General features: G+C 44.0%; 1 protein-coding gene across 1 annotated transcript in view; it reads right to left on the minus strand.

Moving 5' to 3' along the window:
- Positions 1–296: 296 nt before the first annotated feature.
- Positions 297–15,987, minus strand: part of LOC128715566 (polypeptide N-acetylgalactosaminyltransferase 5) — a 38,794-nt gene continuing 23,103 nt past the window's right edge. The window contains exons 2-10 of the mRNA XM_053810472.1: positions 14,252–14,507; positions 10,863–10,992; positions 7,528–7,816; positions 7,167–7,363; positions 6,913–7,090; positions 6,516–6,696; positions 992–1,131; positions 590–823; positions 297–470 (exon numbers count right to left, since the gene is read on the minus strand). Of these exons, the coding sequence (XP_053666447.1) occupies positions 297–470; positions 590–823; positions 992–1,131; positions 6,516–6,696; positions 6,913–7,090; positions 7,167–7,363; positions 7,528–7,816; positions 10,863–10,992; positions 14,252–14,507 (1,779 nt within the window). The remainder of the gene's footprint in view (positions 471–589; positions 824–991; positions 1,132–6,515; positions 6,697–6,912; positions 7,091–7,166; positions 7,364–7,527; positions 7,817–10,862; positions 10,993–14,251; positions 14,508–15,987) is intronic.

Genomic DNA, 15,987 nt, shown 5'->3' on the forward strand with positions numbered 1-15,987 from the left:
TCGTCGTATCTTTCCGTTTTCAATATTTTACACGATACGCTACGATTGATTGACCCGACAGTCTGGTGATGCATGGGTTTCCGCATCTAACGGGTTGGCAGGATACCGGTACCGATGTGCAGACGCTTGATAGTTGCTTGATATTTGTGGTTACTACTGCTGTTACTGATGCTACTCTTGCTGCTAATGTTGCTACCGATGACAGTTCCGTAGCGTTCGATAGAGCCGGGCCGCCGTCGCTGGGGACCAGGAAGGCTAACAGCCCCGGTACCGGATCGAACACGGTACAGTGCGTTTTATCTGTCCTCGCCGATGCGATTGTCGTTGTGTGCTTGCCACTTGAACTTGGACTGCATTAGCCACTGTTGACCCTTCGAATAGTTGCACGGTCGCAGCAGCGGCGTTGATGGGTCCTCGGTAGTGGCACGCGTTAAACAGTTGCCACTGTTAACGTGCTTGATAGTCTTTTCCTGGAAGAAGATGTTGACATGAGAGTTTAGCAGCGCGGAAACAAATTCATCTCATATTGCTATGGGTTATCGTTCATCGGGAGGGGGTTGGAACGGAGGATATGAAACTTATCTATTACCTCGTCATCGTATATCCATTCCTGATTGCCGCCCATTCCATGACACCGGACCAAATTCACCGGTCCGAGGGCGTTCGATGCATCGAGACAATTATCGTCCGACATGATCTGGTGTCGTTTCGTGTACGCAAATACCTGATTGCCGCCCAAACCGTGACAGTAGCTGCTGCCAATCTTTTCGTTTGACTTACGTCCCATTGTGTCGAGACAGTTGTGGGTGTCTACATTGCGAATCTAAAATAAAAAAAAGGAACAGTAATCAGTTATCACGATAAATGAAATATATCATTTGAATTATCGAAACACGTTCACGTAATATTTACAATAAAAGCATAATATTTTACGGGTTTTTATACTTATTTCACAGAAACGGTTCTTCCCTTACGACAGCTAAAAGCTTACCTCTCCGAGGAAATAGTAATCCAGCGGCATCTGACTTTCAGGATAAATGTTTTCCAGATACCAGCGGAAGCTTTGGCACTTTAGCCGCTCCCGTAGGGCCCGCCGCTCGCTAACATCCCCGGCGGATGCTTTGCGTGCACCTGTCGGCGTGTCACAGTGGAAAATGGTGGAGAATATCGAACGAGGAAAAGGAAGCAAAGATTAGTACAAAACATATCGCATTCTATCAGTTTATTGTTTGCAAATGTTAGTATGGATATGGTACAGAATAGTTGCTTATGAATGTTTGTTACATGATGGAAAGAGGAAGAAAGCGGTTGATGGTGCAAAGTACAGATACCAAAGAATATAAACAACTTGGAACACTTGGACAAGTATCGATGCTACATATTTATACGATGGACAGCAAAGATTGGATGGGAAGGTGAAATTGTGAACAGGACGGAGTGATGGTAGAATAGGAAAGCGGAGATATAAAAAGAATATACAACAAAATATGCACATGTACTGCGATAAAAACAAACACAGGAAGCACATCATTCGAACGTACTATTTGCAATATTTGACATGATGTACAGTGTGAAACGTTGCATTGATTTGTATGATACATTTGTACACACTTTCAACCAGAAGTAACAATTCATTTGGGCTTATACAATGTATTTATCAAAGTACTGCCTGCGACGCACACAACGGTATGGAACAAAAAAAAAAGCATATTCAACGCTTTATCTGTGTCTGGTGCAAGAAATTAAATGTGACTTAAAATATATATTTCTAACTATAAACTTTGCAGAGAAATAATGTCAATCCTCCTTCAAGGTGCACCACTGAAGAATGGGATGCGCACAAATAATGTATACAATATTTTATTTACCACACGAAAAAAAACAATGATAAAACATTTCTCGACCATCCCACACCTTCAACACATTTAACAAAAACCGAATGAATCAATGGTGCTTTTGTGCGTCCCACCGGTTACCCGGTAAGGTTCGGCCCTCACACAGCAACATCGGGATAAAATGGAAAGCAAATAAATTATTCACATTTGTTGTATCCTAACACCTTGAATGGAAACGGACGTAACGGTGCGTCTTGCGCGTCGAGTTACCTCTCAATCAAATACAATTTGGCTTGAAAATCCAATTACTCTTAAGGACCATCGAGTGGTGGCGAATAGATCTCGCAAACCGATGGGGCGCATGCTGGAAGCTGGTGTGCTGTATCTACCAGCGTGAAAATAGACCGAGGACTTCGAAAGAAAAATCGAACCCGTTTTCTTAACCAGATAAAAGAACACAAGGGCCTAAAGTCTTCTCTCGCCTGACGACGTCAGATGGCTATCGGGAAGGATTTTGCACTCCAAGTGTATTGGTCGTTATCATCGGTGAGAGCGGTTGTGTGTAGTGATATGATTAGGATGAATTAATTTACGCCCATTAGGCACAGTCCGGGGAAAGGTAAACAAAAGGCCCAGTTCCTTTAAGATTTGTGCAGTACCAGGCGTCTCCATTAGACTATCACACACTAAGCAAATGTAAATACTGGCATTACGATTTATAATTTACTGGCAAAAGGGAGTACAAAAACTAAAACATAATTTATTATCTCATTTTTTACATTCGTTATGTTCGAAAGACACCGAAAATCGTGAATGTTCTTATGCGATTGCATTCAAAAAATCCTAAAAACACCAGGCGCCTCCATTGAAATTAGAAAAACAGAGAACCAGTTCAGTACGTGGTCTAATTCACGATATTGCGCCATACTTTGAATGCACTTAACCTGAACAACCACCGCCAGTGATGTTAAAATCCGTTATCAGGTAAAATATGCACAACCAGCAAAACCGTATGCCAAACGGACCGAACAGATCGATACGGAACAGATGGCCGGATTGTAGCCGTGAGATTGCAAATTGTGTGCAATAATTTCCACTTGGCAGTGTTCGGTGCCACTTAATGATTTCACACGGACCAGACACCGCTTTGATTGACATATTAATCTTCCAGCAAAATTCATCACTTAAGGATAATATTTCTGTCTGTCTATCTTCGCGTTGACATCTGTTGACGGGATTTTTGGAAGTTGGCACTAACCTTACGCCGACATTCGTACATATAGGCCATATATGGACGGGAAGTTAAATTTCTGCTTTTTTTTATCTATTCCCACCAACGTATCGAAAGACATCCGATCGTACATCGTGCTTTTGGTTTTCTATTTGTGGAAAAAAACCGCTACTCTACATCGCTTCGTGTCCTATTTGCCACGTGCATGTCCTTTACTGTTTCGTTTGGTGACATTTTGTCATCGAAACGCGACACATTTTTTAACGAGATTTCCAATGCCGGGCCCGGGGTTTTTTTTTCTCACCACCGTCAAACACACTTTCAGCAAAACAGTGCACACCGGAAGTGAGGTTGAAAAAAAAACGTCAGAAAAGTGTGTGTGTGTGCGTGTGTTTTTTTTTTGTTTCACTTGGCATTTTCCCTCTAAGCTATTGGCATTCTCGAATTCCACCGGGAACAGACAACTTGCCGATCCGTGATTTTCTGGAGTATGTTTTTCTTTTTTTACTTTCTCTCCCATGCCGTGTATTCCATCGTCAATACGGTTCTCCGCTTTCCGATGAAATAAAGCACGGTATGTGTGTGTGTTTTGATTATCCTATGGGAAAATAGCTAAGAGGCCTTATTTCGCTTCGTTCTCGCCGAATGAAATTGTTGCCATTTTGCTTTTTCTATGGTAATTTAAATATACATACACACACACACACACAGAGAACAACTTTCGCTTGCTGTTTGCTGTTTCAATACTGCTGCTTTCTAAAATCTAAACAGTGCCGATTGTGTTAGTGCATTCTTTACATAACCCGCCTGGATTCTGCTTCCTCAAGTGCAAAAGTCAATTAGTGCCACCCGATGCACTCGGGCCCGGGACGTAATCGGTACCCCGTGCTGTTTGTACAGCAAATACCACTCACACAAGCTCCGCAAAGGTACGGTGCGGTTCGCTACAAATCATACGTACACCCGCGCATTCGAAAGATAGTGTAAGGCGTTGTGGAAAAGTTGCACCAACCGCCCGTCGACCTAAGCGGCGACAGTGGTTTGCTAAACAAAAAAAAAAAGGTCAAAAATTCCAACGAATGCTTTACGGTCCATGGGTTTGCTAGTTTGTTTCGCTAGCGGCTAACCTTTCAAGGACCGAAAAATGTCAATCCGGGCGCAAACGTTTAGTCCCACGGTAAGCTTTTCCGACCGTGGCAGAAGCTTATATCGGTGCAGCTTAGTTTCTGATGGTAGAAAAGTTTGCACAAATCCAACAGTCGGCGTTTGCGACAAGCGAACATCAAAACGGAGCTAGAAAGTGAGTTTAAAATGTAGTTGCTTGCATTTTAAATTTGTTTTACTATTTTAAATAAATTTTTAATGTGATACATGTAAGGCTTAAATAAGTATGTCCAGTCTTGGTTGTATTTTATGCATATTAATGTACGCAATATTAATCCAATTAACCCCATTTAACTATTCTAAACTGATCCACTACACATATTTTAATTAAAGTTAGTCAATTTGCTGTAACCATAATTTAAAATATTTAAACTCTATAACTTAAGCTGCTTTTAACGCACATGCAAGAAAAAATAACACATAAACTTATATACACAAACAAACATTCATTCAACAAACAAACATAGAAAAAATACACATGCAAACACACGAAACAACGAATTTGAACACGACACGAGAACACAACTTTGCTACAATGGTGCAAAACCAAAATGGTGTATGGCATATTTAGTGGCATTTGTTTGATTTTTTTGTGTTTGTTCGACTAACACTGTGCGGTGCGGAGCCAGCAACGGCAAAAAGGTGAACAGTAAAAAAAAAACCGAACAAGCAGTTTAATAGAACTAAAACAAAAAAAGAAAGGAGGACGAAAAATAGTATCGGTAACGAGAAATAGAACCTGGGTTAATGTTGTAGTAAAATTCACTCCAACCATCGAGCCACACTTCGGCCAGCCGTGCATTGTTTTTGTTAACTATCTGCGAGGTACCGCCCGGGAATGAGTACGGGGTCGACTTCCGGAAGACGTGTCCTACGCGGGAACAGGGTGCAATCTCTAGCGTTCCGCCGCACATCCAGACCTAACACACATACACAAGTGCAGCAGCAGAGATACACCAACAGGCGGTGGACGTTTCGTTTTCCGATGCATGGTGATGAGCAGGAAGGTCCAATATGGAATCCGGGGAGTATTATTGTGTTTTGTGACGTCCGCATAACACACAAAAAACGGGTGGGAAATGATGAAAAACCCGCAGTCACAGGAGACACAGTAACCCGGGGAAACGTTATAGTTGGAGCATTTTTGTTTTATCGTTAGATATGACGGATGGTGCACAATATTTTTCCATCGACATGCAATTGATTGGTTCCGGTGTCGGTGGGCAGGTCGTGGTTGATGAAATGCAACCAAAGGGCAGGGAATAATACATATCCGCGAGCGATTTACAGTTTTTTAAAGCAACATTTGTAAGTGTGTTTTTTTTCGTCATATTAACCATTTTTGCAGCATTAGGCGCGTTTTAACGTGATGCAAAACCGGGGAGTTGTGGTTGATTAACAAGGTAGAAAATACGTCGCAAAACGCATTTGGAGTTTAGTGGTGAAGCAATAAGGCACGCAATACACACACGACAATGTTGTGGGGAGGGAAAAGAAAAAAAAAGAACGAGATCAAACGAGTTAATAGGTTAGTCTACAGTTAAGTTAAAGCAGTCAATAGTACGATTAAACCCTGTAGTTGGACAATAAATCACTGGAGCAGATTTTTCGCGAGAAGAGCTCTGTTATCAGCGGCAAGTGGAGGCTTGAGCTAACCCATCCTGTAAACGGCACACAGCGTGGGTTAATGTTACATTATGTTAAAAACATCTATCTATCTCTTAAAGTGTTAACCAACATGCTAACAAAATTGCAGCTACGTGTGGCAAGAAGAGTTATTTATCCAACTTAAGCAGCACACATGTGTTAATTCCGTTGCGTAACGAAGTCTTTCTAATCAGTGGTGACATTTGTTGAAGAATTCTTACATCCTAAATTTCGATAACGACTTCACGCGCAGACAATTATGCGCTAAAAGGAGTACTGATTTTATAACATAAAGCCGTCAAAATAAAAGGAAAATTCAAGATCTCTCCACAGAAACTCTTCCAAAAGCGTTTTCACGAGATCTTAGTCAACGTATTTTTACGTATGAATTTCACAAACTTTGTTGTATGTTTGCAAAGATTGTAAGGAGTCGAAGAAAGAGGCTTTGTTTTGAAGCATGACGAGTAGTTAGAAGGAAAAAACTGTTATGAAGTAAATTCTAACGAATGAAATGATATCCGAATAGGGATGAGGAAGGACATGATTTAGATTTTTTTAAATCGACTGATTTTAGTAGATTGGAGGAAAGAATAGCGCAACTAATTAACAACTAAACAAAACAGAAACTATTGCCAAACCTGGACTCATTTGATAGTAAAACTCTTTCCACTCATCTAGCCACACCTCGGCAACGCGGGCCGCATTTTTCAGCACAATATTTGCCACACCACCGGGGAAAGTGTACGGTGATTTGTCCCGGAACACATGGCCAACGTGCGAGCAGGGTGCGATCTCGAGGATGCCACCACATTGCCATATCTGATGGGTAAATCGATTTAATTATTAACCTTTTGCACAGTAGGTTGTTCTTTTTTTTTTGCTGCACGAAAAAGCGGATAAGTTAATGCTTTCGTTACGGCTGCTACTGCTGCTCTTCGTGTGCGATAAGACAACGGTCTCGGGGCTCGATTTCCAGGATGCCTAAAAACAAACCGTAACGAACTGCTGCCGCTGTGTCCCGGATGAGATACTTACCCGGAAAGACATTTCCAGATTTTCACCGCCCCAAATGTCCATACCCTCGTCATATGAGCCGATTTCGTAGAAATAGTCTCGATCGATCGAAAACAGTCCGCCTGCCATCGTTGGCGTCCGTAGCGGCGCTGTTCGGTCGTGATTGCGCCGCTGCATTTCCCGTGCCGGGACGCGATACCTGCACGCGGGGAAGTGATCATTCATTAATGGCGTTTTGTCAGCACGGCCCGGAATCATCGAATCGTGGCACTTACCATCGGAAGTTTAGCTTCCAGTTAAATCCTCCCCACGTCTGGTCGGACGCCGTCACGTACTCGAACGTTTCGTCCGATATCACGTCGATGATGGGACATACGACCGTCTTACGGTCCAGTACGATACGCGCCAACAGTGGCTCCAGCCAGCCCTCCGTACATTCGCAGTGCGCGTCTAGGAATGTGATCACTTGTCCCTGTGTGCACCGAAAGACCAAGAGATTCAAGTGAATTTTAAAATCGAGTGTTTTTTTATATCCATTTTTACTTCCCACCGGGGTGAGAAATGTTTGAAGTGTTGGCATACTTTCAGAACGGTAACAAACGGAACCGTCCATTCCCTTTTCCCTCCCGGCCTTACCTTGACGTGTTTGGCACCGAGCAGTCTGGCACGGATCAGACCGGATCGTTTGCCGGTCCGCAGGACGAACGTTGTAACGGGCAGCGTGCGGACGTACTCTTCCAGCTGGCGGCCCAAATGCTCCCGCTCGCTGGCATCATCGACGAGGATGATTTCCTTCAGCAACGGCCGGGGTGACCGATTTATTACACTCCATATCGTACGGAGCAGCGTGCTCCAGGCTTCGTTGTGGAACACAATCACAATCGAGGTCGTTGGCAGCTTCGCCGAATAGTGCTTCTTTTTACAGCTAATGGGAGAAATGGAAACAGCAAGAAGGAAATAAAATGTTAAAGCTCAGTTCCTTTGCATGAGATCGATTTGGTTACATTACTTTTTTTTATAATGAATGGCAATTTGTGTTTATGAATTTGTATTTAGCAATAATTATCTTAAATTGAAAATATATGTACAACACGAATAAATCCTATGAAGCTGTAAGTTCATCGTACTAAAGTCATTACAGGGGTTTCAATTTCAAATGCAAATTGCCGAATTAAACCCATTTCTAGATTCTGTTCAAGTAAAACTAGAATGTGTCGCAGTGCAAGTTGATACCGATCCGGTCTTAGTTTATATATTTGCCAAGCTTCCGGTGTGTCAGACATGGAAACTTTGAGCAAGATCGATCACAGATTGCAAAAGTTCCACAAAGTTTGAAAACTTCCAGATCTACCTCGACACATTCGATTTCAACTACAAAAATGACCAGATCTGTTTTCAACTTTTCCACTGGAAAACCCTGTAAAACAGGTTTGAACTGCGTACCGAGTACTGTTCATCCATCGTCAAGCTAGTTTTATGGGGTAATCCTATCCTGCGCCGAACATCAGTACGATGTCTGTTTGGTAACTAAAACCGATAAATAAAACCGAACTAGCTACCCTTCTTGACATGCAAAAACAAGCGAAAACCCCCCATCTCTAGAGACATCTCGTACTGAAGGCCCGCACACCGCACCACCTCATCTGCTGACTGTCTGAAATAGTCCCACCGAGAGCGTTTCCGGAACGTGGCGCGGAGAAAACTACACCCGATAGGGTTAACACTTTGCAAACAAATCGACAAAAGCGTTTGTGAAACATTCTTCAGCTAGGAAAGGTGAGTCGGTCCGGCAGATAGTACGCAGGGCAAGATTCCAACGGTGGCTTTGCACTGGGCAACTGTGCGGTGATGGACGGTGATGATGACCCATGTCGAAACGTCACAACCGAAACACGAAACACTCGCATACAACCGGGCAATGAAAATTGCACATTATTTACCATTCTTTAGGTGTCTGGAACAAGGCCACTATGTTGTGGAGAACAAGAGACAATTTTTTTTTGCTGGTTCCATCCTGATGGGGTGGTATAAAGGTTCCCGTACGATTCCCTGTACGACGATACGCGTTTGTGATAAGAATGTGCTTGCAAAAAGCGTCTCTCCCTGGGGAAGGATAGTGAGCTTTTCTTTTGCAGCTGAACCTGCCATTTTCCGTTGCCGTATACCAGCGTGCAGCTAATATTTAACATAACCCAACAAAGACCGAGGCTCTCGCTGCCGTGCAATCTGCACAGAAGGGAGTGACAAAAAAGAAAGAGCCCCCCGAATTCATGCACGGGGACCTGTTGTTGATACACTCGAGAGCTTTACGTACGTATCTTCATGGCAGGATCGCAAACTGCTGATTTGTTACGAGCACGGCGCAAAAGATTGACTTCGTTAAGTCAACTTTTACCGACTTTTCCCCGCATCTCGTTAGAAAGTGGAATGTTTTAGTGCGCCGTACCACGCGTGGCATTAACGTCACGGAACTCGTGTGGCGATGCAAGCCGAAAGCCCGGTCCTGTCCTTGGCCGCAAGGCTAGACAACCCGACATATATCTCACGCCACACGGAGGTAAAGACGATACACAGAGTGCTGCGGTGAAGTTGCCACTTTGGTACGTTTCGGGTACGGCACTAGGTCTTCCCACGCGTATCAAACTGTCGCCCCGTGTCTCCTTATCCTCGGTATCATGCCGCCTTCCAATTTGAGTGGGTGTGAATAATGGATAGGTTTTTAACCAGGTTTGCAAAATCCACCCAAACGCTACAGCCTAGAGAAAGAGAGAGAGAGCGAAAAGGTAGTTTGTGCTTGGGCAGGCTAGTTTCGACTCGTCGTGTCTATTTACAGCAGGCGAACTAACTAACAAGTGCTTTCATACGATGAGGGACTTCACACGAACATCAAACCCAAAAAATAGTCAAGCAATTTCCATTTCCCTTGGCTAAATTGGAACGAAGCATCGCCGACCGTAACCTACGGGTTTCAAAGTGAGGTAAATCTGTATCTGTACCAAGTCGGGGTTTTTTTTTTTTTTTGGAGGATGCTTGGGAACGATGCGCTTCTATCGGGATTGGTAGGGTTCTGGTTCTACATTCGTGTGAAAAATTTCGGTATCGTCACCGAAACAGATGAAATGATGGACGGTTATTAGATGCTTCAACATCTATTTACCGCAGCCCGGGTAAGCTTTTTCGGTCGCCTTTTTTCTTCTCCATCTGTCATTTATGGGACGACCATTATTTGCATTCGTTATGTTACTATTTACTTTGTACCATTCGCGTACAAAGTGAGCAAAACCTACAGCTAGGCACGATTAGAATGACAAATGAATCGCATTAGTAGCATAGGCAGGTAAATTTATTTACCGGCAGAATTCAATCCATTTCCGCTCGGTGTGGAACAAAGTGCCAATTCTTTTTGTAATGGAAAATGTTGCAAATAAGAGAAATGAATGTAATCTATTTGAGGTTTTCAATCGGTTTACATTATTGGGAGCTGTCAGATACTGCTCTTTAATTAATATATTGTCGTCCTGCAAAAGTTGTCAAAATGAATATTTTGAAGTTATTGTCACAAAGCGCAGATGCTTTTATTTGGACCAGCAACAGAACAAGTTCCACACGAAGTATGCTGCAGTAATGTGCATTCACGCTGCACTATTAATAAGACAAACGAGTTTTTCCCCTGTGAAAAGCTAGAAAGTTATTTCTAAACGTGACAATAAATCATGCAAGATTGATGGTGAATTCCACCATTGAACCGATTTAATGACGCACGAAATCGCTTTCCGTTTACAGTGGAAAGCTAAAACGACATGACCAACATCGCCGCAAAGTTCATTCCACGCTTCCAGCAATGGCATCAACCGCCCCGGGCGGTCACATTACTGCAGCAAACGCAGCGCCGAATTAAAGCACGCCTTCGTACATCGGCTTTAAATTCCCGTTTTACCTTACCCGGGGCCACCAACACCCCCATTACTTACTCGTGATGGCGTACATCGGTGAGCGATCGATTCAGCCAGATCATGTCACTGGCGAGGAGATTGAATTGATTCTCTTTGAACTTTTCCTTCATCAGCTCCTGCTGGTTAGACGGAATTTTAACCGGTTTACCTGGGGAAATAGAGAACAAACAAACAAAAAAACCGTGAAAAAAAGGCACATAATTTAAGGCGGCAGAACGGCATGGTGGAAAGGTGAGTGAAAAATGACGATCGAACAAAGGTGGGCAACTTTGAAGCAGAACTTGATTTAAATTAAGACTATGTTTTCCCGCTGCCGAAGGTAAAACCAAGGTACCGAAAGGACATGTGCAGTGCGCGGTTTCCTTCACGGTGCCTGCGCTTTCCCGATATCCTTTTTCTTTCCGGTTCGATGCGATTTTCTTTTCAGCGTTAGTTTGTTTTTTTTTTGTCGTCTTTAGCTGTATTGAAACCGGACGGGGGAAATAAGAAAAAAAAACCTCCGTCTCCATATAAAGAGTGAAGGAGTGATTAATGGCATTTTGGTACGATCGAATAACACCAACCACACAGCACCGCGTGGACAGAGATGAAGCGAGTCTGCTCTAGCCAGGCACACGGGGACGAGATTAATTCCTACCCCGGCACTGTTGGCACTGATGTTCTCCGGGGCCACGGAAAATGCCACACACCGTTTTGGGGCGTGTGGGGGGATAAGAATTTTCCGGGCGTACCCAACGGGCTAGGTACTTGGTTTTGTGGTAAATGTTGATTTTAGCTCACAGCGAAGCATAAAATAAACCATACGAAACCCCCCCATCCCATGACGACACGGTGGACGGGCATCGGGAGAAATCGGCAAGAAAGAATGCTTATGGCATCTGACTGTTCCCTCGGTTAGGTGGATTTGTTGCGTCGAGAGTTTCTCTCCTCCACTGACAGCGTAGGGTCATGGCAGAAGGATCACCCCGTCCATATGCAGGACCCGATATCCTCGCACCTGGGGGTGCCTGGGAGGACACACGTACCGGTGTGTGCTTGAAGGTTGCGTGTTTTAATGCCCGCAGGAGGTGAGCGATAAATTATGCTCTTAATCAATCTGCTTTGCTTTTTGCACACGACAGGGGCGGACGGTTTTTTATGGTCGTAGGAAAAGGGACGACGAACGGGCAAAATCAATGCATGTTCCATGGTGGTCTAGGTCTACCTTTGGGACAGCGCTGAAGTGCACATTAAAAGGATAACAATCGTCGCCATCATGTTGCCGGGTATGCACAAGAGCTCGGAGCAATCTTTGATACGATGTAAGAAGCTTCCTCCAAGGTGTGATACCCGCAGTGTCACATTTCATCACACAATTATCGGTCTATTCGTCAACCCGTGCCGCTGCTTCACGTTGGGGAATTAGCTTTAAACAGCCCTCCGAACCTGTCTGTAACTTTTGTAGGTAAATGGGTCTAAAACTTCAAGGAAATTCATGAATGTTTACCTCAAGTGATGGCAATATGGTGGTTTTTACGACCAAGAATTTCCCAAAAACTAATACACACTCCTAATTCTGCCCCCGTACTCGTTCGTTCCGTTCGACGCTCATAGCCCCCTTCCGACGATAATGTGACAGCGAGATATGAAGAACGGTAAGTAACCTGCCTCTGCCTAATTCTCCGGCTCAGCCACATAAGCCATCCAGTAATCTCCGAACAAAATTTTCCAAAGGCACTGGAATTTGTGGTGTAAGCTATCCTTTCCCATACACACACAAAGGAGAAATGTGTGGAGAAGGATAACTTCCTTCATAAAATTATGATCACTTTATCACTTCACGCACAATGCACAGCGCGATGGATGGGGCTGTACTACTGAAGTGGATACCCATTTTCCCATACTTGCGGCTCGACACGCTTGGGGCGGGGGTGCTTTAAAGGCAGCAGCTCGGTTGCAACTCACGAGCAATATAGCTTTTCCATGTTATTTTCGCAACTACTCAACCAGATAAGCTTGCGAAATGGGCCCGGCCAACGTTCTTGGAAGATAATAAAGCAAAAGTGCCTGTCGGAAGCAAAACTCGCCCTGTCCTTTCCACTAAAGGATGTAGTTTTGGGGTGGTTTGGTGCTTCAGAACGTTAATTACTGACGTTACAACAGGCACAGTGCGGCGATAAAGAAAATGAATTTGAGTTGGAAATAATTTTAAGGCTTGTTCATATGGATGGAACTGTCCCTTCTATGGTGAAAACAATGTTTTGTAATGGAATTCCACCATTACACACTTCATGCCATTAGAATGTCGATAAGTTGGGAAGCTTTATTTTCAATTTACCGAATACAGGCTCATACACGTCATGGTCTGCAACGGTGGTGCCATAGCATATTTTACACAATTCAAGTGATTCTTCCATCCAACCATTGAGCCATTACGACCGTGCCGCATGCTGCCACACACAATGGATCGTGGAAAAATTAGCGCGACATTACCGGTAGTGGACCGCGGCATCGCTTTTGGGACGGAGCCGAACTCTCACCATCAACACCCGACGACAATGGTTTTTACCGAACCACACACACACACCGATTGATCTGACAGTGAATGGGAAGATGAAAACACAAAAGCCCAACGGAGCACGTTAAGAGACGGAATTAATGGGAAAACTTTTCCACACCACCGTGCGAGAACAGCCCCTTTCCGAAAGACTCTGGCTACTCGCTGCTGGGCTGTGGTTGATACTGTCCGAACGTGTGTCCCGGTGGCCTTTTGTGGCCTGAGCGCTGATGGAAAATCTCGCTCAGCGTGCGGGGGCGGAGAAAATTGCGGGAAAAATGTGTCCGGCACACAGTGGAGGGAAGAGTGGCAGAGGTTAATTCTGTCAAGCTTTGGACGGTTTACCGGATTTACCGGTACAGTAAAGGACACGCTACAGACAAAAGATGCTTTTTTTTACACAAAGTAGCTACATTTATTTAATTTGTGATAGAATGTGCTTCCTGTACGTTGCCAAAACGTTTTAAACGACTCTTAGTTTGCTAAGTGTACCGCTTCACCAAAGTGCAACATTCTTTGTCGAATGTAACAAAGACATGAACAACGAAACAAACAAATCCACGACGGCGAAACAACAGAATATCCATGATCCAACCATGACCGAAACTTGCCTAAATGATCCGTCGAGAATTCGGGAAAAGTTAAGCTTACTCATTCGCAAAAAACCCACCCCCACACCAGTGTGTGGCCAGTGCGCCACCAAATCCCCAATGTCACACTACATTGCTCTTCTATTTTCCTTTCGCTTACATATCACATCATTTGTAGCGCATATCCCTCTAATATCCCAAGACACCGAAGTGGCGGAACAGAACCGCATTCTACACCACCCCCCCGAAGCTCCACTTTCCCCTCCCCAACCCCAACTTACCCATTTCACCGGGTCGACCGTAATTTTCGCCGACCGTTGGTGCCGGTCGCCATTTCTTCAGCTCCTGTGGCCGGTACGTGCGAGGCATTGAACTGTCGGCATCGTGGCCACCACCCGCGCCGGCCCCACCGTAACCGCCCGGGTCGCCAAAGTTGTTCGAGTTGGTGTCAATCTCCTCCACGTCCACGATGGGATCGTCGTCCTCGGGGGCCGCCGCCCGCCGTTGCTGCTGCGACTGCCGTGCTGCATGTGGTACCTGCGCATATTGCAACGAAAATAGACGGAATTACCGAACATTAGTCCAAGATAAAGCTTAAGGGTTAAGAATATTAAACGTTACTGCTACTGTCTGGCAGGTACTAGATAGAGATGTATTACGAAACATTACTTTGATGGCAGAGGAACGTTTAATTACTACCGACTTTATCAATAGCAACCGATTGTTTCGGAAATTAGACACAGACCACATGTGGCATAGCGTTCATGCATGAATGCGTTGAAGTTGCAAGATGAAACCACCGTAAACAGGAGGTTATTATTCAACGCTTAACTAGCAAAGTGCCTACAGGTGGAATCATTTTTGTGTGTATGTGGCCAACACCACCCGAGATCGTGCCAGAAGCTTCTGAAATTGCAAGGAACGAATCGAATCTTATACCCGAATCATCAACGTCTGCAGTATGAAATTCTACAATTTACTCTCATGCTGAATGTACAGCCCACTCGCACCGCTTGCCTGCCAGGGAATAGTGTGAGCAATTAGTAGGAAATTTTAATGAAGTAATTAGCACGGTGGTAAATGAGGACGGTTCGTACCAACGATGGTAAATAGTTCTACAGGTGAGAAATGATATTTGGCATCATTGGCGTAAGAGTATTGAAATCGAGGTTATTTAAAATTTGGAGCAATAGAAACCAAACCTTTAAAAACGTTTAAAATATTCGCACTCCGCTTGGAACACTAACGTTACACCTAATTACCAACGTTGTTTGAAGTTAAACTTGGAGTTATAAATCTTGCAAAAACCATAGTACCTCCAAGAAACTCCCGCTACGATGCGAATCTTTGTGACGGTTAATAAATAAACGTCTGAAAGCGAACTAAAACTTTGCAACAACCAAAATGGCGGAAGAACCTTATTCTGCCCATTGTTGGATTACAAATCATTTGAGCGAAAAGATTTTAAGTTTAAAACGATTCTTACGCAAACTTTGCATAGCATCCGCACTAAAACTTTACAGCCAAAACCATTGCCGCTCGGATGCGATAAAATGAAACGCATCGAGGGATGCATAATCCCATGCCGTGCACAGAGGGCGCAGACATTTCACGTATGAAACTTCGTCCGAATGACCACCGCTCCGTCGGCGATGCTTCTTCCAGAGGGATGCTTTTTACATCTCCGGTTATGATCTGCCCCGTTGCAATGAATCCCAGTAAGTGAATAAATAAATAATTCATCAACTTTACGCTCGGACGGACGATGCACTTACTGCACCTTTCTGAGGGTTAGCTTTCATCGTACGAGCTGTCAGCGGGTGCAATGGAGAGGAAAAACTGTTCATATCATAAAGTTTATGAATAAGTTTTCCTTTTTTTGTATTCATATTGCACATCACAAGCATCGCTTGCGTCATGTTGTGTTACCTCACAATGCTCGTTGTTGTTTTGTTTTTATCGGTGAAATAAAAATATTCGTTCCAATAAATTGAAGAATCGAAGTTTTTCTCACCAG

This window comes from Anopheles marshallii, chromosome 3 (genome assembly GCF_943734725.1).
Source record: "Anopheles marshallii chromosome 3, idAnoMarsDA_429_01, whole genome shotgun sequence".
In the NCBI taxonomy this organism is placed as follows: Eukaryota; Metazoa; Arthropoda; class Insecta; order Diptera; family Culicidae; genus Anopheles; species Anopheles marshallii.